A 24389-nucleotide genomic window follows, 5' to 3' on the forward strand; every position below is an offset into this window, starting at 1 on the left:
TCAGCTGGTAACAGGTATTATGGGAGCTGCAACCCCGTGTTTGGGCAAACCAACAAGCACCTTTCGGATGAGTTGTTGCCATCCCCTTTGGCGATGAGGGGGGCAGCGGCGTGGATCCCCACATGGTGTACTTTTGCCTGGCATTTGCGCGAACAGCTCGGCCTTCACATACTTGGCTGCCCTTACACATCTTATAGCATCATCCCATGACAGCACAAAAAGGAGGAGCATATCTCAGTCATCAAGACATCGATCCCCCATATGGGCTCCTGCGGCGGTCAGTGGAGGAGGGGCCAGCAGCTTAATGCAAACGCCGTGCCGCTTGCTGCCGCCGCACATGGCCGTGGGGCACAGGCGGTCGGTGGCACAGCCACAACGTGGGATGCTGTCCGCCAATCCAAGCCAGGATGAAGAGGACATGTGACGCTTGTCCCTGTGTTTCCCACTGTTTGGCGCTAAGCATTACTTCGAGTGGCATTTTGACAGGCCTTCAAATAATATATATATATATATATATATATATATATATATATATATATATATATATATAGCTTCTTCTCCAATTCATTTTTCCATATTAGAACACAAAAGATAAAAAAAATTAAAATTAAAATACTAATATCAATAGTAGTAATAGAGATGATGACATAATGACATTACTAAATACAATGATATTTTTTATTATTTAAATTATCATAATTTGATGTGATGAGATGATTGATAATTTGGCTCATTAAAATTACATGAATTAATATCCTAAACATAATTTTAGAGAGAAATGTGAAATCACTAACTTTGGATATATGAATTTTTTGAAAAGCAATTTTTTTTCCCATGTTGTTAGTCATTATTCATATCCAAGTCTAACACAGTGTTCTTGGTGTCAAAAGGCTTGTGATTATAAGGTCCCCTATGTTACCAAAAAGAGTAGCCTATCATTGATGGGAAACCACCTTGTCTCTCAAAGTAAACCATGCTATTAATGGGGCAAATCATCAAGAATCCTAATGTCACCCAAACTTAAGATGTTGTCCAATAAAACAGGAAAAAGTTTGCAAAAGTTAATACATGCAACTCAAGTTATGGTGACTATTATAAATGCTACTCATAGAGAGCTCACTGTTACCTTTTCTAGTCCAAATATTATGTCAATGTAAATAAACACATTAGTAATCATCATTTGTTCCCAAGAACAACTTTGGATTAATTTGAACATGAGTTAGATTTCCAACTCCACTCTCCTCTTACTATAATGCACTCTCTTTGACTGGCTGCTGCATCTACAAAAGTGATGCCAACATTGTCATGGATTAAGAATGTGTTCCTCCCCCTCTTTTTATTGCTACCCTCCGATATTTATTGTACTGCACCTCTCTCGCTCTCTCTCTCTCTCTCTCTCTCTCTCTCTCTCTAGCTCCTCCAAATCACGGTTTTGCCCCTACGCCTGCCGATGCTATCGTACGCATCTTTTGCATGCATACGTCCGCGTCACCTGCGACGTTCTTCTACTCTCGTTAACCCTACGCTCGGTGGTATTCTCCATGTTGCCACTCCCTCACTGCTGTTACGGAAAGCGTCGCGTAACAGATGCTTTTTGAAACGGGAAATGTCGCGTGCTGGCCGCTGGCATAAATAGCTCGGCCGTCACTTCTCCAAGCAACCGGAGGAGGAAGAGAGTGGGGTGAGTGACGGCATCGGAGGTTCTCCGATGGCGGATTCGTGATTCTTAGCTTCGTTGGTGTTCTTTTGTTGACTAAGAGTCGCCGCTGTTTTCCACTTTTGGTTGGGAGGTTGAAGGGAAACGGAGTTTTGGTGCGTTGCCTGCTCTGCGTCCCTGTGTCGGATTCGAAGTATGTGGGCGAGAAAGAAGGTCGGCGAAGGAAGACCGAACGATTCGGAGCTCTTTTGACTCCCTTGTTTCTTTCTTGTTCTAGAGAGCCACTGGAGCGGCGTAGACTAGAATCGCGGCTTTTCTTCACTGCTTTTGGGATTCGGCGAATCGCTGCTCATCTGTTGACGAGAATCGTTTGGATTGTCCAGAGAAAGATCCAGAGAAGGGTTCTCTTTTACCGGGTTTTTCTTGTGTTCCCCTGTTCCGGTGTTGAAAAAGATTGGATTTTTCCTCCTCCTTTGCGTTTGCTCGCCATATAAGGATCTGCGAATCGGAAGTGGCGGAGCTTAGGATGGATTTGCCGATGTACTCCGACGGCGAGATCGGGTCGGAAGCGCTGAATTCCAGCCAGAGCTCAATGAGCAGCAGCGGCGGCAGCTGCGATGACCGCCACAGTAGCTTCTCCCGCCTCTCCTTCGACGGCGTGGCGGCAGCGGCGGCTCTCGAGCTCCCGTCTGGCGACCGCCCCCTCGCCGCCTCGCGGCTGCCCGCCAAGCCCCACCGCTGGTCGGATCCCTCTTGGGCGGCCATTCGGTCGCGGAACTCCGCCGGCCTACACGCCAATCTTGGCCCCCGGGACTTCAAGATCGTCCGCCGCATTGGGAGCGGCGACATCGGCACCGTCTACCTCTGTCGCCTCCGCGAGGAAGCCTCGGCGTGCGTTTACGCGATGAAGGTGGTGGACAAGCTGGCGCTGGCGAAAAAGAACAAGCTCGAGAGAGCGGCGACCGAGAAGAGGATCCTGCGGGTCCTCGACCACCCCTTCCTTCCCACGCTCTACGCCGACTTCGACGCGTCCCCGCATTACTCTTGCGTGGTGATGGAGTACTGCAGTGGCGGCGACCTCCACACGCTCCGCCACCGCCAGCCCCGCCTCCGCTTCTCCGTTGCGGCCACCAGGTCTGCACCCCTTGCACGGTCGCCGCCACCATATGTTTGCATTGTTTTGGCGCTGATTTCGATTCGTCTGCAGGTTCTACGCGGCGGAGGTGCTGGTTGCGCTGGAGTACCTCCACATGCTTGGCATCGTCTACCGCGACCTCAAGCCCGAGAACATACTCATCCGCTCCGACGGCCACATCATGCTTTCCGACTTCGACCTCTCCCTCGAGTCCACCGCCTCCCCCACCCTCGAACAATTCGACGCCGCAGACGAGGCAGCCTTCGGTGACGACTTCTCCTGCATCCCCTTCCTGGCACGGAGGCCTGCCCGCACTAGCGGGGCGTGCCGGCGGTTCGTAGCGGAGCCGATCAGCGCCCGGTCGGGCTCCTTCGTGGGGACCCATGAGTACGTCGCTCCGGAGGTGGCCTCCGGCCGGCACCACGGCAGCGCCGTCGACTGGTGGGCCTTCGGCGTCCTCCTCTACGAGCTGCTCTACAGCCGAACACCCTTTGCGGGGTCAAATAATGAGTCAACGCTCCGGAACATCGTGAAGCAGCCGCTGACCTTCCCTCCGTCCTCCTCCTCGTGCTCCTCTTCGGCGGCGAGGGACCTGATCACCTGTCTGCTCCTGAAAGACCCAGCTGCCCGCCTTGGCTCGCGCGGCGGCTCCGCCGAGGTCAAAGCACACCCTTTCTTCAAAGGCCTCAACTTCGCCCTCATGCGCTCCCACCGTCCCCCGGTCATCCCCGGTTTAGTCCGGTCCGCCTCGGCCAAGGAGCGTCGCAAACCGGACCGGTTCGACTACTTCTAATTGGACCACTGTCCTTTTTGTGGGTCCCTTCGAAAGACCACCAGGGCGGAGCTGACACGCGTGGTTTTGTTCAAGCACAGATTGCACCCTCCCCCTTCCGTAGTCGCACAAGTTTTTTGAAGGGAAGAAGGGGAATTATGGATTAACTCGTGTAGGCCTAGGATGTGTTATAGGTGTATACAGTTGTGCAATATGCGTCTTGCAATATCACATATCTCTGCTTATATATATATATATATACATATATACATATTCGATGCTGTTGGATACAATTATTTCGTTGTAATATGCATTACTTGTGATATCGCAATTTCCCATCACATCATGCGATGGTGGCTTGATCAGTACGTGGGGCCATACGTGCCTAATCTGCCAAGCCAGTGGTGCTTTGAGATCCGAGCCATGTTGAGGAGTCTGACCACGTGGCTTAACACGGAGGAAATACCAAATTTAGTACCTGTTTAAATGGCTTTTGCTCGAGCCGATCCTATCAATGGTTGCCGACTACGTGAATCATCGGTGGCTCGATCGAGACGCCTGAGTCGGACCGGACGCATGTCGGCGTCACGTGCGTCGTATTTCGGCCGACCTGACACGTGGGTCGGCCACGTCTCGTGCATGTGAGGGTGAGGCCCCACACGTGCCGCCTGCCGGACCCCGACCGCGACCTGGGTGGGACGTGCCATGCCATCTTTCTTTCTCCCTCTACTATTATATATCGATAACACAACAGTTGCTAATTAAGATACTAATCTCATCGTTTTTACGTGAGACAAAGATTGGACGTGGGAAAGGGCAGACACGAAGCAGTCCTCTGATGGGTGCATGCACCAGTGATAAGTCACAGGCCTCTCACATCACAAAGGCCTTCAGGTCCCTCTCTCTCTCTCGTCATAAATACCTGGATGAGGAGTCCTTACGTTCGTAGGTACGTGATGGCTACGTAAATAAATATTAAATAGGCCGAAGCGCCTAGAGAGAGAGAGTACTGCCACCTTTGATGTGAAGCGATGGCCTGGGAACAGAAAAGGTGGTGGTCCGATGACGCCGGAAAGTTTACCTCTGGGGTGAACGTTTGGTGGCGTGGCATTGCATGCAATGGGTCCCGCTGCCTGTGATTGATGGCTCACGTGCCGGTGTCTCTTTTAAGTTGGAAAAGGGTGTCGCAATAGATCAGGATTTCTTATTGTGTGTTGGTCGGAGTCCTTTTTGCATGGGGTGTGGAACAAAGGGAAGTAAATGTACGCAATTATGGACGACGTAAAGCAAAAGCGTGATGAGGGTGCAGCAGTAGGTTCTGCTACGGCAGGGCTCTTTATGCAAGGATAATAATTGCAAACCTGCCAATTGTACTCTGTGAAAGTCTGATAATTGGTAGGCGAATCATAAGTCTTAATCGATGGTCAAATTATTGTGCAAGTTTATCCACCAAAATCCTGTTGAGTTCCAAGATACCTCATTTGCGTGTCGCCACCACCTTGCGTCGTCTCCACCAGATCCTTCGAGTACAAACAAGAAGACTGCCGTGTGATCCTCTCGTCAGCAGTTGACGAATTCAAGCAAGCAGCCATCTGTAGGGTTCTAAGCTTGCAAAGGTCGACCTATATGCAGTAGCATAGACTAGCACATCACGCTCTAGCTTCACCTTTAGGACTTCCCTTTGAAAACCAAAGATGCGAGAGATGAAAAGGGCGACCACCTGATGATCGACAGGGGCATCGCCTGCGGTGACGTGATCTCGACCAACGGTGAGCGGGAGTCAGCCGAGGCCGACGTCGGCTTGCTGCAGCAGCGTTCGCAGGCAGACCTCGGTGGCGGCGACGACTGCGGCAAGGCACCGAACGAAGGGAGGAGCAGTTCTATGACTGGTGCCTTAAGTAATGCATGTTGAGCTGGAAATGTTTTGACCTTCAACGGGTGGATTAAACTTTTGCATTTATTGGATATCTCATGAATTCTCTCCCAACCCCATTTGCAGAGAAAACGATGTGCGGTAAGAACTGAAAGCATGCACGTAACAGGTCACAGTCAACGTAAAACCACTCTGCTCGTAGGCCCGCAAGAGGATAGTTTTCCTGACGTGTGGAGTTCATCGTCCTTCGTCGCGCGGGCATCGTGGAGCAAGAAGTCAACCTACGACTTGGACATATAAACAGAGAAAGAGAGGCGTGGGATGACGGGAGTTTGCAGCAATAAGGAAAGCGGGCAGCCATGGAATTCGTCTCCTTCTTGGCGTCGCTGGGGGTGTACTTCCTCGTCTTCGCCGAGTTGATGCTTGTGTTACAGACGAAACCATGCAACAGGTAGCCAATCTCTTTTCCTGCTTCTTGCACGCCCAGACTTCAACCTGCACACAATAATCAGCTCTTGCTTTCTGCCCTTTTAGGTTAACAAAATCTGGCAGGTGAAAGAAGAATGCAGGAAGAAGCTTGCTCATGCTGAAGGAGTGCTTGCAGAGTCCGGCAGGGGGCACACCTACAGAACTGGCTTCCTGGGTGTTGTGAGCGCAAAATTGGATCCCATCGATCACTGTAACAAGAAGATAAAGGAACTGCTTCCCAAGTTTGAAGCTGAACAACAGATCACTCTCAGAGAGAAACAAGAAGCTGCAGCCCTGGTCTTCTTCAACAGCAGGGTTGCTGCAGTTTTTGCCTCCCAAACCATTCATGCGCAGAAGACCGGTACATGGACTGTGACTGAAGCTGCTGAGCCACGCCAGTTGCTCCGGGCAAATCTGCCGAAGAACTGCAGCCAGATACAGACAAGATAATCTGTTATACATGGGATTGTCTTCCTCACAGTACGCTTCTTCATGATTCCAGTTGCAATCGTCGGCTTGTTTAACTACAATTGTCCAGCAGCGGTATGGGCAGGTCTGGGGGCTTTCCTATCCAAGAAAGAGGGGCTCCCTTCTGAAAGCCAAGCAGTAAGAGCTGGCATCAAGAAGTATTTATACTTCGTTGTGTTCGATGTCTTCCTTGGATTTAGAGTATGGGGGACGTTTTTAGATGCTCTGCAGGGCTTCATCGATCAACCTTCTGACCAGTTTATGCCATTGCTCGGGTTGAGCGTGCCCAGAAATTCCAACTTCTTCATCACATTTATTTCTCTGAAGTATGATGCACTTAACCTTTTTTTACCAATGATACGTTCTGCAAAAATTCTGATGCATCCATCTGATTGGTTTTCCCAGATTCTTCATTTGCAATGGGCTCGAAATCTCACGCTTGTTCCCCTTGATCATCTTCCACTTCAAGAAGAAGTTCCTCTGCAAGACCAAAGCTGAAGTGCCACCAGGTGACCTCGGCTATGCTTCTAGACTTCCCAGTGACATGCTTGTCATCACACTCGTCCTCTGCCACTCAGTGGCAGCTCCCATGATCATTCCATTTGGTGCTGTATAGTTTGGCCTCGGATGGCTCATCACAAGGAATCAGGTGAGTGAACCTTGCTCTTCTTGCTTGTGCCATGATCTCTGATAGAGCAAGAAGGATATAACATCATGGAAGATTTGCAGGTGCTGAGGGTTTAGATCCCCAAGTACGAGAGCAAAGGGAGTCTGTGGTCGCCACACTCATCATCTATCAGGCCTGCATGATAGGATACATTGTGGCATGGAAGAAGTTCTATTTCGGTCCTCTTCTTACTCCCTTGATCGTAATCTCCTTGACATATGGTTATTTATTCGAGAAGCGTTTCTGCGTCTCCTTCCACTGCACTTCTCTTGAAGCAGCGTGCAGGAATGGAGGCGAAACCCCAGACATGGTGTCCCTATATGAGGCCTATATTCCACCATGCTTGAGCTCAAGGAAGCTCGAGGAGGTCAAACAGCTTGTACATGCTCAATCACGTTGACTGAGATGCACATCAGTTCAATGAAGTTGTCCTCCGCTTGGCGGCAACATGTTTCTTATGTGCCCCAGAGAACACCGGTGTGTAACATGAACGCAGTATGTATCCGCCAAGTACAAATGCGTGCAATCTGCCACTAAAATTTTCGTGTAATTATTTGATCCGGCATTATTGAGGCCGTGTAAGCTAATATATATATATATATATATATATATATATATATATATATATATATATATATATATATATATATATATATATATATATATATATATATATATATATATATATATATATATATATATATATATATATATATATATATATATATATATATATGTATTATATATATATATATATATATGTATTATATATATATATATATATGTATTATATATATATATATATAATACATATATATATATATATATATATAATACATATATATATATATAATACATATATATATATATATATAATACATATATATATATATATAATACATATATATATATATATAATACATATATATATATATATATATATATATGTATAATATATATATATATATATGTATAATATATATATATATATATATGTATAATATATGTATAATATATATATATATGTATAATATATATATATGTATATGTATAATATATATATATGTATATATATATATATGTATATGTGTATATGTATATATATATATATATATATATATATATATATGTATATGTATATGTATATATATATGTATATATATGTATATATGTATATATGTATGTATATGTATATATATATGTATATATATGTATATATGTATATATGTATGTATATGTATATGTATATATATGTATATGTATATGTATATATATGTATATGTATATGTATATATATGTATATGTATATGTATATATATGTATATGTATATTACATGTGCTGTTCAGATCTGAAAGAGAAGACCTTACACTTATATGTCAAATAGATGCAATGGTAAATTATCTCCCTTGTCACTCACATGAATAAAAGATCAAATGGAGATTGTTAGAGGCAGTTAGAGGTTACTTCCTTGTATAATATTTTATGAAATATTTTACTTCTGTACGTATAAAAGTTCATCTTTAATATAATAAAAAAAAAAGAATTATCTTTTGATCACACACATCCACACTCACCTATCGCGGGTTACTAACTTAGGTGTCAAATAGATCGAGTTAGAAAATCTCTCTCGACCTTGATCTTTATGCATGTATTATCTTAGGAGCTCGAAATTTTTATCTTGGAGGTACCTCGGATAATCTTGCGCGTGCAAATCTAGACCATATTTGGTGCTAGAAGGAGGGTGAGGATAGAGGCTAGACCAATAGTCTCGTTGAGGTTACCAACTGAGTCATTCTCAAATGGTTAAAGAAGGGGGTCATTAGAGTAAAAGGTACTTAAGTGGATGAGTTGTCAAGTATCTTGTAGGCCTTTCGAACAATACCTAAGACATAGTCGAGAGAATCATTATTCAATTTAGCATTCAGTCGTGAGATTATCTTGCCACTTGAGATAGTCTTTCTAATACTTCGAGCTAAGAATTTTAATAAAAAAAATTTTAAATGACTTCGGGACGAACTTAACTTAATCAGTAAGGCCAGAGCAGAAGCACACCTAAGGGCACTAAGATATACAAAAGCGACATTCAAATTTTACAACCAAGGTATTCGCTCATAAAGAGTTGAACTATGAGACTTGGTGCTTTAGAAAGTTGAAGTCAGCAACCCAACTAAATCCCAAGATAAGCTAGTGACAAACTAGGAAGAGCCATATCGAATCATTAGGGTCATCCAAGATAAAACCTATCGCCTTAGGATGATACATTAATGGTGTTACTAAAGACATGACACATTACAAATTTAAAGAAATTCTACCCCTAAGTCAGGTCAAGGTGACTATACTCTGAGTGTCAGTCTATCATGTTTTTAGTGTTAATTAAAAAATAAAAAAAAATATTTTTAAGGTGTAGGCGTTACAAGTTGAGGAAATAAAGTTTCATTCCTTAAAAAGATAATATCAACTCAGTAGGGCCTCTACATCCAAAATGAGACATCGATCTACCGGAGTTGAGACTAGCTAGGCAAACAAACCCAACGATGCAACAAGGAAAGGACACAATGACTAAGTTAGGTAGATAAACCCAATAACTCAATAAAGACCAATACATCATAAGATAATTGACTAAGCATCTGGGCAAGATGCTGAGTAAAGATCATCGTTAAAAGATATTTTAGTAGCCATCGAAATATTTTGATCATCGGAACACTCGATGAATTGATTATTCTCAATCTCCATCTCGAGGTACCTCACCTTGAAATAAGCTAAGGTGATATAGTACCAATACTGACAAGAGGCAACCCCCAACCACTCTATAACCTTCCTAAACCCGATAAGGGCATTGTAGTCGATAATCACTTCCTCCCGATATCTCGCTATCATACTTCTCTCAGCCTCCATTCAGACCTTAAATATATTCGATCATACTCATGACCCATGGCAACTTGTCTGACAAACTCAAAGTTGTATGCCCTCATCGAACCTAGCTCTTGGGTAAGTCACAGTAGCTTGTCCTCTATGTTCCGATTGTTGCTTTAGACCACCTTCAACTATTCGGTGTAATCAGCGAGGCATTGCTCGATCTCTTCTAGCTACCTCGCTAGCTCGACTCCTGAGCCTTTGCCTGACAAGCATTGGGTATCCCCTCTCCCTCTTTAGCTCCTCCACCTCCTCGTAGATATTATCAATTATGAGGGACCATTGATAAATAATGAATCTAGTGTCTCATATTCAATCAAGAAGGTTGTGACGTAATGGTGATGCTACAAGCCAAGGATAAAGAGATACCTCAAAAAGTGTAAATATGACCAATGTACGAAGACCATATTAGAAAGTGTAAAAGTAATTGATATACGAATACCATCTCGGAAAACATAAAAGAAATCCGTCACAATAGGAGGTATAAGACAAAATATGTCCAAGACATATGAGTCGAGAAAACTCGACCCATATAAGAAAAAACTTGCTAAGGCGGGAGACACAAGCCAAAATATGCTCAAAGCGTCTCAGTTAAGAAAACCCAATCCGCATAAAAAGAAATTTGTCATGATGAGAGGCACAATGTAAAATATACCCAAGATGCATGAATTAGGAAAACTCAACCTAGGTAAGAGAAAACCTATAACAACAGGAGGCATAAGGCTAAGTGTGCTTAAGGTGCATGAGTCGGAAAAATCAGACCCACGTAAAAAGAAATCTATCATAGTAGGAGACACAATGCAAAATGTAGCCGAGGAGCGAGTTAGGAAAACTCAACCCACATAAGAAGAAAATCCGCCATAATAAATGATATAAGGCAAAATATAACCAAGACACGTGAGTCGAGAAACCCAACTTACATTAGAAGAAACTCATCATAGCATGAGGCACAATGTTAAATGTGTCTAGGGCTTATAAGTCGAAAAAAAATCCAATCCCATGAGAAGAAACTCATCACGATAAAAAATATAAAGAAAAATATGTCTAAGGCATGCTAGTCGGAAAAACCCAACTGATATGAAAATAAATTCGCTACGACAATAAATACAAGGGAAAGAGTACCTAAGGTAGGGAGGTCGAGTGTCGACCCCTCCTTTACCCAAGGTGGGTAGGCCATTGCCCAATGTAGCTGATTGACCTGGTGGCCCATGCATAGGTCTCTCACCAATGGGAGGGGCAAGTCAACAATGAGAGGCTTTGCAACCTACCATATTGTCGCTAGTAGTGCTCAAGGTCAAGATAGACATCTCCAGTTGAAACAAGCCCTCTTCACTCGAGATCAATCTATCAACGATGGGAGGGGCAAGTCAGTGGTGAGAGGCTTTGTAGCCTGAGGTAGAAACAAGCTAATGTGGGCATCTCAGGTAGAAACAAGCCTCTTCGGCATGAGGTAGGAAGGTTGGGCACCCGACCCTCCTTTTTGGTGTCATCGATCCATAGAGGTCAGAAAACCAAATAAACCCCTCTTTTGTTAAGGTGTGGAGGTCAGAAAACTAAGGCCTTTTCGATGAATGTCACACGTGACTCTTATTGTTGTTGCACCCTACTGGCTCTCTAAATGTGGTCAAAGCTACCTCTACCATCGGTGATTATGACCTTGATGATAAGATTGTACGGAGCTCGTAGAGGGGATTATTAAACCCTATAGAGGGCCAAAGAGACTATAACCAAGAGTGTTGCTGTCTCTTCTGCAAGGTTGAAGGTTCAAGGAGGTGACCAAGACAATGATGACTAAGAGTCACTTAAGTTGTAAAACCGGCCTATGTCCTCGAGCTATGAAGGACATGAAATCGATCCTCATCGTTGTCGACCTCCACGCTTTAGGGAGGGTCAGGTTCATATTGACGAGAATTGATCTATTGCCAAGGAGGGCCTATCGATAATGAACAACGTCTCATTGAGACATAGAGGTCAGGTGCCCCGACCACTATCATTGTCGAGGCACGAAGGTTGGATGCCTTGACTCCCTTGCTCTCGACGAGGGCTGGTCGATAATAAATGACCTCTTGCTGGGGACGGAGGTCGTCGATTCAAGGCTCATGTTGAGCACCCTTAACTCATTCAACGTCTACATAATGTACAAAGTTAGAGAATCAATTAAAAATATATAAATTTAATACGTCGGACAAATTAGATACCGTACTTCCAATTATTCTTATGAAAGCCTCTAAAGCACATATGAGACAAATAATAAAAAAAATATTATCAGTCAATTATCATTCGACATGTGATCTTTACGTGATGTCGAAGATAGAAGAAATATACAAAGATCACCGTTCATCTATTTACTCATGTGAATAATTGTCGAAGATATATATAAGATAGACCGGCGTTTTATAGATAAATAATTTTAGGAAAGATATCTGTTTGGATAAATTATTTTAGAAAAGATTGTTAGAGAGATTTAAAGACTGCCACCCCCGAATAATTCACGGATTACGAAGATCGGCAGTTCGGGTCTCTGTACCTGTGTTTGGGCTCCAGTTTAAATCAAGCGTAGGGTTTGGGCAATGATTTGATCCCTCCCAACCCTTCCCCAATCCCCGCCCCCCCGGGGCGCTGCCGGATCGTCGTTCTCCAAGTGACCGCTCGAGATCGGGAACCTGCACATCACGAGAGATCGTCGCGTCCTCGGATGCGCTCCATGGTCGATTCCACCGCGGAAGGTCATGATCCGCCCCCATTTTGTTCCTCGCTCCTCTCTTATCTTTGGTTTCCCTCTCCGATCCCATGGATACTTTATAGGTTTCCTTTTCTCGTTCGAATTTTTTTATCTGTTATCGGATAATTCATTCTTTGTCTGAGGTTTTACCGTTCTTGATCGGATAGATGTTTGGTTGCGTGAATTTTGATTGGTTATTGTTTCTTTTACGTGATATTAGGGTTCTTGGCTAGGATCACATTCGCTGGAATTTGATGGATTATTTTTCGTGGAGTCTCTGTAGGTTTAGGCTGATCTGCAAGAAGTCAGGGTTTGATAGGACTCATGATGAATTGTGCTTTTGCTTTTCTCTAACGTCGTTTTGGATTATTGATCGGTCGCTGGTTCTCCGATTCCACTTGGGGAGAATTTGATGCTTTGCCATGGTGATGGTAGCAGTACTATTTCCACCTAAATTTTGTTAAAAGAATATTATGGGTGAGCGAGATGAAGATTGATTGAGGACGAGGATACTCCCACACATCGGTAAAGGATGGTCCCACACTTGTAAGATTTAAAAGAATGGAGTAACATATATTGCATTGGATTTGATGTACAACGTAATGAGTTTTAAGTTTTAAGTTGATTGGTGTCCAACCTCATGTATGCTAATTGTGACTAGTTTGAGTTAGACTTAACTCATCGTTGATTCATAAATGTCAACATGCTATCGGAGCAAAGGTTTGTGCATAAAAAATAAGTGTAAAAAATATTTTAAAAAAGGAGCTAAATTTTGATCGTAGCCAGTGAAAATGAAAAATAAGTTTGCCCGTAATTTAACTTAAATTTTAATAATAAGGGGAAGATGTTTGAGCCATACTTAAGTACAGGAGATATTAGAAGTACAACATAATAGGCTTAAAATTTTAGGTTGAATTGATGTTCAATCTCAATCTCATTATGTTAACATTGATTACTTAGACCCAGACTCGCTATCGTCAATTTTAACAAATTTTTGTTTTTCACTCAATTTGTTGACTATATCTCTGTTTGATAGTGATTTCATCGTTTCTTTTCATTTTCAGACGCAAGAAAAAATGATTTTAATGACAAAAGTTCAAAGCACATCTGAATTACCACCTGACTAATCACGTGCTCTTTCTTTCTTCCCCTTCTTGAGTGAGTAATGCATTTGCCACTTTTACCTCTTCCTTGTGATATCTCATGATCTCTTAATTTCTATTATTTTTGGTGTGAAAAAATTTACAAACTTCTCTTTTTAGTTGATATCTCCTCTTTCATGATTATCACTGATTATTGTGGAAGCCTGGTTCGCTATTGTGGTCAACGTAATTTGGTTCTTCCTGATTTGCATTTTTTGTCAAGAATTTGATTTTGAATCTGGAATTGACATTATGATTCAGAGACCACTTTTCAAACTCCAACCAGGAACATGATTAACTTCTCATTCGGTTTTGGACCTTTTGGTTAGTGTTGGTTGTATGACTTCTGATGGATTTCTCAATGATGTGTTAGCTCAGGTTTGAGTGTGATATTCACAAGTCAGTAGAAGCAATAATCCATTTCAAATGGGTGCTCCCAAGCAAAAATGGACGCCAGATGAAGAAGCTGCACTTAAGGCTGGAGTTCTTAAGCATGGGCCTGGCAAATGGCGCACGATTTTGAAAGATCCAGAATTTAGTGGCGTATTATGCATGCGATCTAATGTTGATCTCAAGGTATAATTTCTTTTATGAAATGTTCATAGGCCAAAATTCTGTTTTCACATCCTTGGAAAATATTTTGTGAAAAATCTTGTGTTACATAAAATCTCAGCACTAGATAATCAAAATTCTGAGTTTGTTAGTATTTTTTAGTCCTCATATTATGTCTTCAACTGAACAGGACAAGTGGCGAAACATGAGTGTGACTGCATATGGATGGGGATCTCGAGAGAGAGCTAGGATAGCCTTGAAAAAGAGCCGACAGATCTCCAAGCATGATGGCACACCAATGTCCATCAGCACTGTAGTTAAGGATATCGACAATGAAATTGTTGATGTCAAGCCTCTTGCCATGTCTAGTGAACCTCTTCAAATTACTGGTCAAAAGAGAACTATCTCTAGGTTGGTTTGGTTATTGCTTCATCTGTTCATGCTTGGAATTCTAGCAGCATATGCAAAATTTTAGTTATTGATATTAGTATATGTTGCCTTTGCTTTTGTTTTCCTTTCCAATCTAGATTTAAGCTGGGCCTGTATTGCAAACGGAGCAAAGTACAGAGAGGCTCTGCCAAGTTTAAAGCACATTGGTTAAGTGCCAAAGACCCAAAGCATAGGAGAGAAAAGCGAAATTCCTGTATGCCTATATTTGGGAGGTTAATTGGGGAGCAATCGTACTGCTTAGGTGGTCTCATTATGTGAAAATTTTTAAAAAGTGTGATTCTTTATGTGTAAATGCTCATCTTTGTTTGTGCCAGGGATGACCAGATAAGCATTTTTGGGAAAATGTCTGCACTTGGAACTTTGTAGATGTACCTATGTTCATTGTTTCTGCTAACCACATTCCTTTTGCATAATGTATTGGTAGACGTACTCAAAATGTCCCTGCCATGCCACCTAAAAATTTCTGCCCCATCCCTGTCTTCTCCTCAATCTGAGTTAAGAATTACGATATCATTCTCAAACCCTTATAAAAACTAGCATTACATATTTTTTCCCTCCCCTGACCCCTATGTGTACAAATTATGAAACATATGTTATATCCTTGACATATGTCTTAATCAATTTTGCCATATATATAGAAAATTATGTATATGAAGTTGTCGGTGGTGGTTACTTCATGGGGAAATATAAGTCGGGGGTAGGGATAGGTCATACTGACCCTCTGTGCATGCCTGATCCAGTTTTTCAATGTATGCCTCAGTTTCCCCCATTTGCTAGTCATGAAACAACATGATCTGCTTTTTATTCTGTGACAATAATAACAACATTGTTGTATTTTAAATACCTACCTTCTGTAATTTCTTTTTCCACATAACAATGACAACAGTGATAACGAGGATTACAATGAATTTTATTTAGTAGGATATAGTGTGATTCTTTTATCTACATTATCCTCTTGACATTTTAATTTTATGTGATTTTTTTAATTTCTGCATTGTGACTTTTAGCTATAACTGGTACTTACTGGTAACACAATTTGCTTATTTTGATTCTGACTCCTTTAGATATAATTTTTCATATATGCAGGTTTGACGATCTCATATTGGAAGCTATATCCAATTTGAAGGAACCCACTGGTTCTAACAAGACAGCTATTGCCTTGTATATAGAGGTCCTTTATTTTCCCTTTCTCTGGCTAATTCCTGTTCTTGATTTGCTTGCAAGACTATACACGGATATATGACAGGGAGAGCCATATTTTACTTTTTTTCACTACAATGATATACACATTTATAGGTTTTCGGTATTTGTTGAGCTAATTTATCTGAGTTAAGTAGGCTTTGGTAAATGTCTTTTTTTTTGTTGGTTTGACATGAACTTATAGATTTTTTTTTAATGTTTTGCTCTTGAAATACGGAAGACATGGTTGGTATTGGACTTGTACATTCAGATTAGAGCTTATTTCTGGCAATATTCACTTACATATAACAATACTTGTTCTTTTTATGCTTTTAGAGTTTCCAGTCTTTTATGGTATTCTTGTAGTATTTGGATCTGTCTTCTAGACTGTATTTATTTGTTCTGAAATCCAGAAGAACTTTTTGCCACTATTCTTAAAGGGTTGTACATATTCTTTCCCTTTTTCCTGATTGTGATTGGTGGAAAGGTCTAACGCATTGCCATTCTATGTGTTCAGAAGTTTGTCAAGTCTCAGAATGATATGGAAGCCTATGATCTAAGCACTACTTCTAAACAATTTTGAGTGGTTATATGCTTTTCCAATATGATGGTTTTTAGATGTTCTCTTTAATCATAAGGATGGAATTTATTTTTCATCCACTGCATGTTCTTATTTTCTCATATCACAATTTTGAAGCATTTGAAGCAAAATTTAGATCACATTTTGAACAGAAAAAATGTATCTGTTCACTGAAGTCTTGAAAACGAAACTACATTTCTTTCTAAGCATAAGAATTTGTACTATTCATTTGATTTTGTCAAAACAGGATGGACTTGATTTAAAAAGAGGTTGGAACAGTTATTAAATCTTGGATGGAAATACCTTTTGCCCTTTTTTTAGGTGCAATCTTTTAGAATTTCAAATGGGTGAAACTCAGGTTGTTTCCAATCTATGCCTTGCTGTTCTAATCCAAATCACTAGGAAGTGATATAACTTAAAAATTTGGTGGTTGACCAATTGAGATGGAGCAATGCAATGCTAAGGTTTCTGTATAAAAGGAAAGAACAATTGTATGCAAAGCTAGCTAGTACCCTTCTGGCACCCAACCTACTGTTTCAAAATTAAACATAGGAGCTCTGAATGACAATCAGCCATTCAACATGATACACAACAATTATAGAACCTATAATAAAAAATCATGTACATTAAGGATGCTTTGCATGTTTGTCAAGCTAAAAAATGGAAAAATGTAAGAAGAATTTTGGTTTTGTTTTCTTTTTAAGTATATTTAGTCAAGGGTCCAAAATATCGATTGTTATAGATATTTCTATATGTATGCACACCAAGCTTCAAGAAGGCATTTTGTTGTCATTTCATATGTGACCACTGACGTAATATCTTTATATTTATTTGATACATAGTTGCAAGTGTCTACATTATCTATATGCTGTGTCTAATTGAGTTGATTCTAGCTATTGTATTCTTGTATTTTATTTTTGGTCAGTAGGAATGAGCTCCAAATCCTGCTGATAGGATACCAGCTCAGCTATATTTCTTTTACATTTGTGTTCGTGTCTTTTCACATGTACATGTATGAATATTTTCCACAGATGATGATCAACACGTCAAGCATTCTGTTGATCATGACTAACTGGAAAATTCGAAAATCTTAGATATGCTTTCTTTTGAGATGTCATTTCGCATCTTAAGGTGCAGATTTGGTATTAATTGAATACCTTGCCTCCTTTTTGCAATGACTGATATGTTTATTGATCTGGCTTATGTAGGATCACTACTGGCCTCCTACAGATTCTAAACAGTTGTTATCAGCAAAATTGAAGGCTTTGACTGCATGTGGGAGATTGATTAAGGTACTTATTTTATGTCATGAAGCAAGTGCAAACTTGGTTAAACTAAAGCAGTGTAATTAAGGTACTTATTTTATATCATGAAGCAAGTGCAAACTTGGTCAAACTAAAGCAGTATCTAAGTGGGCCTTCTGGGTAAAGGTTCCTTTGGGTTTTGCTTCATACATGTGTCGATATGCCAGAAGCATGGGGTGAGACGTCCTACTACAATAATGTTATGGAGTTCTTTGAGAATAAGCTTCCACGTTAGCAACTACTTCCTTCAAATTTTCTCTTATTAAAGAAATTAAATTTCTTGTTTCCTTCTGACTAGTTTGTTGTATAAGTAATCAGTTAGTCTAAGTAGCCATCTCAAAATTTGTACTTTTTTCCTTATTCTTTTAGGTGAAGCGCAAGTATAGAATAGCACCAACTTCAGCTTTTTCAGAAGAGAAAAGCTCCAAATTTCTTCTTCTTGAGGGAAGACAGAAGGAACCAAGAGTTGATATCAAATCCCTCTCGAAATCTCAAGTAGATTCTGAATTAACACGGATGCGAAATATGACAGCTCAGGAGGCTGCAGCTTTTGCTGCTCAAGCAGTTGCAGAAGCAGAAGCAGCCATGGCAGAAGCTGAACAAGCTGCAAGAGAGGCAGAGATTGCTGAAGCTGATGCAGAAGCAGCTCAAGCATTTGCTGAGGCTGCAATGTTAACACTGAAAAATAGAAATGCTACTAAACGGGTAATTTTCTTGCCTATTGTGATAATATTGCAACTTTCTGACCCTACTTGTGTAAATTACCACGATTCACATTTGCTTCATCCATATTCTTGTTCATCATTATTCCATTGTTTTGTTTCTTCTCAAGTTCGTAACTGCACATAATGTACTATGTTACCTTTATGCAAGTATCATTAGGATTTTTGTTCTTTTATGCATGTATTTGAGAGGGAGAGGTCTCTTGTTTTTGGAACCTTGCCATCAACGTCGGAGCATTTATCAACTACAATTTTCAATTAGGAACCCAAAAGAGGAATTAGAAAAATATATTTTGATGGAGGTGTATGCATATCTATATGCATTAGTGTCTTATGATTATTATATAGGTATGCAAGGATTTGTATTTTTGGCAAATCATATAATTTCACCTACAACATTTTGTTTTGCCGAGTGAACAATACATGGAATGCGGGTTGTTAGACCCTGTTCCATTCTGGTTATGAATACACTTTGCTCAAGTTAAAGCTGAATCGTCCATTAACCGATAAAGGTCTGTTTGTTCCTTTATTAGCTAGGGACCATTTTGGTGTTTTACATCAATTTTCGAATTTGAGAGATGAGAATACTTGTGGTGTTATCTGGGGTTTGTGTTTCCACTATTCCATCAGGATCTGGAAGGGAACAAAGAAGAAAAAAGATGGGGATTCTTTCAGTGAAGAGAACCTGAGGATTTGTATTTTTTGTGCTTGATGCCATGAACATGGAGTTTCTATTTTTTTGCATTTTCACATTTCACCTGTTTTTTACCAGGTTAAATGCACCATATTGCATCCTCTTGGTGAATGTAAATTAATGCTTAAATATCTATTAATATGCATATACGAATGCTTGACCAAGGCTTTTAAAAGAAGAAGAAAATTGGACATTGGACACAGTGAAGACATAAGAGTGCTTGATAGATGTTGAGGGGGGTACTTTTTGTGAAGTACGACAAAATTGAGCAACCACCATTTATATGTTCTGAGTTGGTGAGTAAGATTGCCCTGGAGAAACAGTGGGAGGAAGGAGGCATCGATACTGTTATCGCCATGGAAGATAATCATGACTGTCAAGGTGGCTGTGGTGAACTTTGTAAGTGGTATTTCCTTTGCCATTGCTTGGAACTGGAGCTTTTTGAAGCCCCCAAAATTGACTGTGGTGAAGGGCATGGTGGAAGTCAATGCCATGGACTGTCATGGCATAGCAGTAATGGATCTCAAGTGTGAAGTTCATGTTGCTTTGAATATAAATTGGCCATATGATTTTCTTGTTAGTGTTGGGGTTAAAGTGGGTTCAGCAATGTGATTAAGAGAGAAGATTGACAGCAGGAAAGAAAGAGAAGAAGTGGATGTCACTACCGAGGAAGATAGAGGAGAGAGAAAAAAAAAGCATAATTAAAGCAACAGTTAGTTTTAAATGGAGTTGGAGAAAAATTTCTCTGACCCCTCTTGGAAAAGGATACTGAAACTTGGAGTGGCTTTGTGTATTGTTTATAAAGAAGATTCTGGAATGACTAGAAGAGTTTGTTTACCGCAAAAACCAAAATAGGTGTCAATTAAATATTTAGTTTCGAATGATGGTAGGGAGAACAATTCCTCTTCCTCCTTTTGTGAAGGTTACTGATATGTTCTAGAGTAGCTCTGTATACTGTTACAAGAAACTGGAATTATTACAAGAGTTTGTTTCCCAAAATTAAAATCAAGCACCCTTGGCGTTTAGTTTTGGGGAAAGGAACTGACTTTTCTTTCTGTATCCAACATGCATCCAGTGGATGTATTGGTTTTCAAGTCAGTACTTTTTTTGTTTGCTCATCTCAGTAAACTGCATAGTGTATGCTTTCTGCTTTGGTGTTTAAGCAGCTATTCAGTTTAATATAAATTCTTCAGATGTACTTATTTTTTTATGTGCAGATGATTCGAGTTTAATAGGAGAACGTTAGCTCTCTCTCCCTCCAACTTGGGTACACGCCTCATGGTGGTTTTGTCATACGTGTAGATATAGTTCAGGTTTTGTATAGCTCGTATACTGATGATCTATTATGTTCATCACCCTAGAGGCCTTGTGTCTCTCATGGCCAACCTTGGAAGTTGCCTTTTCTTCATTTGTTCCACATCTGCATTTCATGTAACAATTTCTGGTTGACATGCTACGGAAAGTAACAAAAGTGGGACTGCTTGGGCAGCTGGAACTTGGTGTCATCAATATCTTTCACATCAGTTGGCGTCTTGCAGTATATTAACAAACACGTATCTAAACAACCTGCAGTTAGAAATCTTCTCTTCTTGATGTTTTCATCTGGCTATCTTTAAGGTGCTGTGTTGGTTGGGTACAGTTTGTTCTTGCATATCTAGATCAGAGAGAGATCGTCATCATTATGAAGCACAACACATCATGTTTGACGGTTGGAATATGCCGTATCCAAAGAAAAATAGTAATGGTGCTAATTTCATCTGTTTTTGGCTCTTCAGATCTGAGTTCAAGCCTTCATGTTCCTATTTGAGTGAATTGACTATTTTTGCGATGGGTATAGGTTTGTCAAAAGTTGTTATTAGAAGTTGAGATCCTTGAAACATCAAGTCAACATGAAATCTTGTCAAGGCTCATGCATTTGATATTGTGCTATATAGAGATTTGACTGGATGTTGTTAATCAAGTAGGGTAAGAATTGAGGAAATCATTTTTGTCACAAGATATTGCAGTTGTGAAATTAAATGCTGTTTCTGTGGCACCCTATTGGCGTTTTTCTTCGGATTAAATTGCGTGCTTGCATGGTATTATAGATTGGAGTCGAAAATGGATTTGATACAAGTTTGGATGCCAATATATATGTTGTATTTTGAAGTGCTATTTGAGAGAAGGGGTATGTATATGAACCCAAAATGGATTGGATATACACTAGATATAAGTATACACCAAATGTTGGATGGATATGGATACAAAATTTTTGGTCCGATAATACAAATCGATCATGTGTGTGGATTGGGATGAATGCTAATATAAAATTTAGACAAATCCAGCATTCTTAGGAGGGTTGAAATATTGGAAGATTAATGCATGATAAATATTTAATGAACAAAATTTGATAGGTGTGTTGCTAAAAAAAAATCAAATTAATCTCTAATAAAGAAACCTTATTACGTATCATCATTGCAAGTGGTTCATTCGGATCTGGATTTGATTGTAATTTCCATGTCCAAATACGTATCAGAACTTTGAATACCTGAAACTAACTGTATCTGAAATATGCCTGCCTTGCAATCAAATGCAGATCCGGATCCTCTTGAAATCAGAATCCGTTTATGATTGAATCGGATCTAATTCAATGCTTCGATCTATTCTCATTCTCAAAGAGATGGGGCAGAAAGAATACCAGGAGAAGCCTTTTATCCATTACCGATAAATAAATGGATGAAATGTGTACTGTTCGGGAGCCTGAAGTTTGGTAAGGCAATGCAATGCATGAATTGAGATATGCATTATTGTAGTGCTCAAGTCCTTGAGAAATGTTGAGAAGTAGTGAACTTTCTTGACATTTAAGCATGAAGAAATAAAAGGGCTCAGTCGGGAGTGGTGTTTGCACCAAATTTAAGCTACAAGTTTATACAAAATATTGGGTGTCATTAGCTCCTCCATTCTTCTTATATGTTAGTATTTTGTAGTTACTAATTTCTACCTCATCCATGTCTGGCAATTAGTATTCAATTAGAATTATTCCATTAAGATCTTTGTTACCTGCCTGTTGATCATGGAGGTCAACATTATTAGGTTCAAGCATATATGCTGACTAGCTTAGCTGGTAAATAACTTAACATCCTAAGACATATCCCATCTTCTTCATCCTTTACCTTTTAATAAATATATTAATAATTATGCTCACAATTTAGTTAACCAGGAAGGGAAGGGAAGCTAACAATGTTTTTACTTTCCCTAGAGGGATATCTTCTACTATCAACACATGTCATTTTCCTCACCATTTCAGTTACTTCTTCTTTTAAAAGAAATAAAGATAAAATTATTATTCCATTCTTTAGCATCAATGGTGGGAAAATCATTTGTCTTTTTCTTTTCCTGATAGTTTTCAGGTGTGCTTCAGTCTACCTAATCAGTCACCCTAGTGGTTGACTTCTTCTAATCTGACAAATATGTTTTTTTTTTTTCCTTTCTTTCTTTCTTTCTTTGTGCTGTAAGTTGACCATGAAACATGCAGATTCTCTGCTAGGGATGGAGTTCAAATGTTCAACCCCAGTCTTGATGTAAGGTTGACCATTAAACTCTTCCTCAGTTGGCTAGGTCAACAAAGCTGGGCAATGATGACTCTCAAAGGAACTCAAACAATGTCTGCCACACAGTCTCTTTCATCGAATTCCAATCTAGGCATTTGCTCATCTGTCGTGAGTTAGCAAATATATTTTCCTTCACATGGTGGTCACTGTGGCTGCAGAAAGTGAAGGACTCGTTGTAGTTCAACCATCCAATCATGTGGGTTTCTCTCGGAAACAAAAGCATGTGCAGATAATGCTTCGTCTTAGTGTTCTTCATCAAAATCTTTTTTCTTTTTTTTTTCTTTTTTGGTGGAATTCTCTTTGCTTTCAGATATTAAAGGCGTATACTTTGATATCATATGCATACAGCCGAAGTGGGCAAGGGGATGCATTAGATAGAGATGATTATATTGAATATATTTAGCATTGAAGTCTTAAGGAGACTGTGACTGATTGACTCTATAAATCCACTGTAACCCATCATATTAAAGGAGTGCAACTTCTTCAAAGGTGGAGACATCCATGATCTCTCCCCTATATCTCAGTCTCTTGCTACCCAAGTAATTAGGACTGCTGCATGTCCTTTGGAGTAGTTATCACTCCATTTCCTCTTCCTGAAACTTTGCCAGGTCGCAATGCATTACATCACACCCTATCCTTCACTTGATGACTGTATCTTAACTAATCTTGTGTGATTATTAAGGAGTGGAGAGAGAGAGAGAGAGAGAGAGAGAGAGAGAGAGAGTCAGCAGCCTTTGTATTATGAAGCATGCATGCATTCAGATAAAACCTAGAGAGAGAGAGAGAGAGAGAGAGAGAGAGAGATTGGACCCCTTGAATTATGAAGCATGCATGGAGATAACAATCTACCAACAAAATCCCCAAGTCATTATCAGAGGAAATCCTGTTTGGATTCCTAATCATGAATCCATGCATGCAATAAACTCTTCAGTGACACTTTTAATCAAAGTTCCATGCAGACTTGATTGGTTCTTCCGAAAGAAGTTAATGGCTTCCATCACAATGACCAGAAGCCTCTTAACTAATGACTCGTTGAAGAAGGAACGGTGAAAGCTCTACCGGATCGCATGTGCAGTCGAACTCATGGAGAAAGACATGGTGGATGAACAGATTGAAGGAGGAGGGTCTGAGGTGTGGGAGGCACGCAAAGGCAGGCGCAGCACGCATGCCAAAGAACACGCGCCCGCCGTGCTCGTCAGTAGGCATCCACCACCACCACCACCACCGCCACCACCACCACCACCCAAATGGGTGGTCCTGGACCCCATGGTCTTCCCCTTCCTCACCCTAAACAAAAAGGGTGGGGGCTGTGAAAGGGACCTGCGCACATTGTTAATTTGCAGGATCACGCAATGGATCTCGGAAGCACGCCTTGGTTGCACTGCTAAGGCAGGCCTCCGTATCCCATGCCCTCCGCCTCCTCCTCCTCCTCTTCCTCCACCTGCTCCTTTTGTGAAAGAAAAGGAGGGGGGAGGAGACAAGGGAGAGGAGGCATGAGAA

General features: G+C 40.7%; 3 protein-coding genes across 3 annotated transcripts; all 3 read left to right on the forward strand.

Moving 5' to 3' along the window:
• The first annotated feature begins 2048 nt into the window (after positions 1-2048).
• On the forward strand, positions 2049-3835 carry LOC135631442 (protein kinase PINOID-like). Its single transcript, XM_065139126.1, has 2 exons — positions 2049-2791; positions 2865-3835. The coding sequence occupies exons 1-2, from the start codon at positions 2184-2186 to the stop codon at positions 3583-3585; spliced, it is 1329 nt and encodes a 442-aa protein (XP_064995198.1). The 5' UTR covers positions 2049-2183; the 3' UTR covers positions 3586-3835.
• A 1961-nt stretch (positions 3836-5796) lies between these two features.
• On the forward strand, positions 5797-7440 carry LOC103976284 (CSC1-like protein ERD4). The gene is made up of 5 exons (XM_065139322.1): positions 5797-5862; positions 5972-6266; positions 6387-6699; positions 6779-6978; positions 7103-7440. Exons 1-5 carry the CDS (start codon positions 5797-5799, stop codon positions 7438-7440), a joined length of 1212 nt encoding a protein of 403 aa, XP_064995394.1.
• A 4963-nt stretch (positions 7441-12403) lies between these two features.
• Positions 12404-20804, forward strand: LOC103975666 (single myb histone 6). Its single transcript, XM_009390691.3, has 7 exons — positions 12404-12680; positions 14197-14394; positions 14561-14781; positions 15907-15991; positions 17788-17871; positions 18253-18588; positions 20517-20804. The coding sequence occupies exons 2-7, from the start codon at positions 14245-14247 to the stop codon at positions 20529-20531; spliced, it is 891 nt and encodes a 296-aa protein (XP_009388966.2). The 5' UTR covers positions 12404-12680; positions 14197-14244; the 3' UTR covers positions 20532-20804.
• Positions 20805-24389: the final 3585 nt, after the last annotated feature.

This window comes from Musa acuminata, chromosome BXJ3-2 (assembly GCF_036884655.1).
Source record: "Musa acuminata AAA Group cultivar baxijiao chromosome BXJ3-2, Cavendish_Baxijiao_AAA, whole genome shotgun sequence".
NCBI classification, from domain to species: Eukaryota; Viridiplantae; Streptophyta; class Magnoliopsida; order Zingiberales; family Musaceae; genus Musa; species Musa acuminata.

What these genes read in the sequence shown, in the direction of transcription:
- LOC135631442 (XM_065139126.1), top strand. Translation starts at nt 2,184, where the DNA reads ATGGATTTGCCGATGTACTCCGACGGCGAGATCGGGTCGGAAGCGCTG. An exon ending in TTCTCCGTTGCGGCCACCAG is followed by an intron (nt 2,792 to 2,864) that starts GTCTGCACCCCT and finishes ATTCGTCTGCAG; the next exon opens with GTTCTACGCGGCGGAGGTGC.
- LOC103976284 (XM_065139322.1), top strand. Translation starts at nt 5,797, where the DNA reads ATGGAATTCGTCTCCTTCTTGGCGTCGCTGGGGGTGTACTTCCTCGTC. An exon ending in TCTTCGCCGAGTTGATGCTT is followed by an intron (nt 5,863 to 5,971) that starts GTGTTACAGACG and finishes CTGCCCTTTTAG; the next exon opens with GTTAACAAAATCTGGCAGGT. An exon ending in TCCCATGATCATTCCATTTG is followed by an intron (nt 6,979 to 7,102) that starts GTGCTGTATAGT and finishes GAAGATTTGCAG; the next exon opens with GTGCTGAGGGTTTAGATCCC.
- LOC103975666 (XM_009390691.3), top strand. Translation starts at nt 14,245, where the DNA reads ATGGGTGCTCCCAAGCAAAAATGGACGCCAGATGAAGAAGCTGCACTT. An exon ending in GATCTAATGTTGATCTCAAG is followed by an intron (nt 14,395 to 14,560) that starts GTATAATTTCTT and finishes TCAACTGAACAG; the next exon opens with GACAAGTGGCGAAACATGAG. An exon ending in CAAAAGAGAACTATCTCTAG is followed by an intron (nt 14,782 to 15,906) that starts GTTGGTTTGGTT and finishes TCATATATGCAG; the next exon opens with GTTTGACGATCTCATATTGG.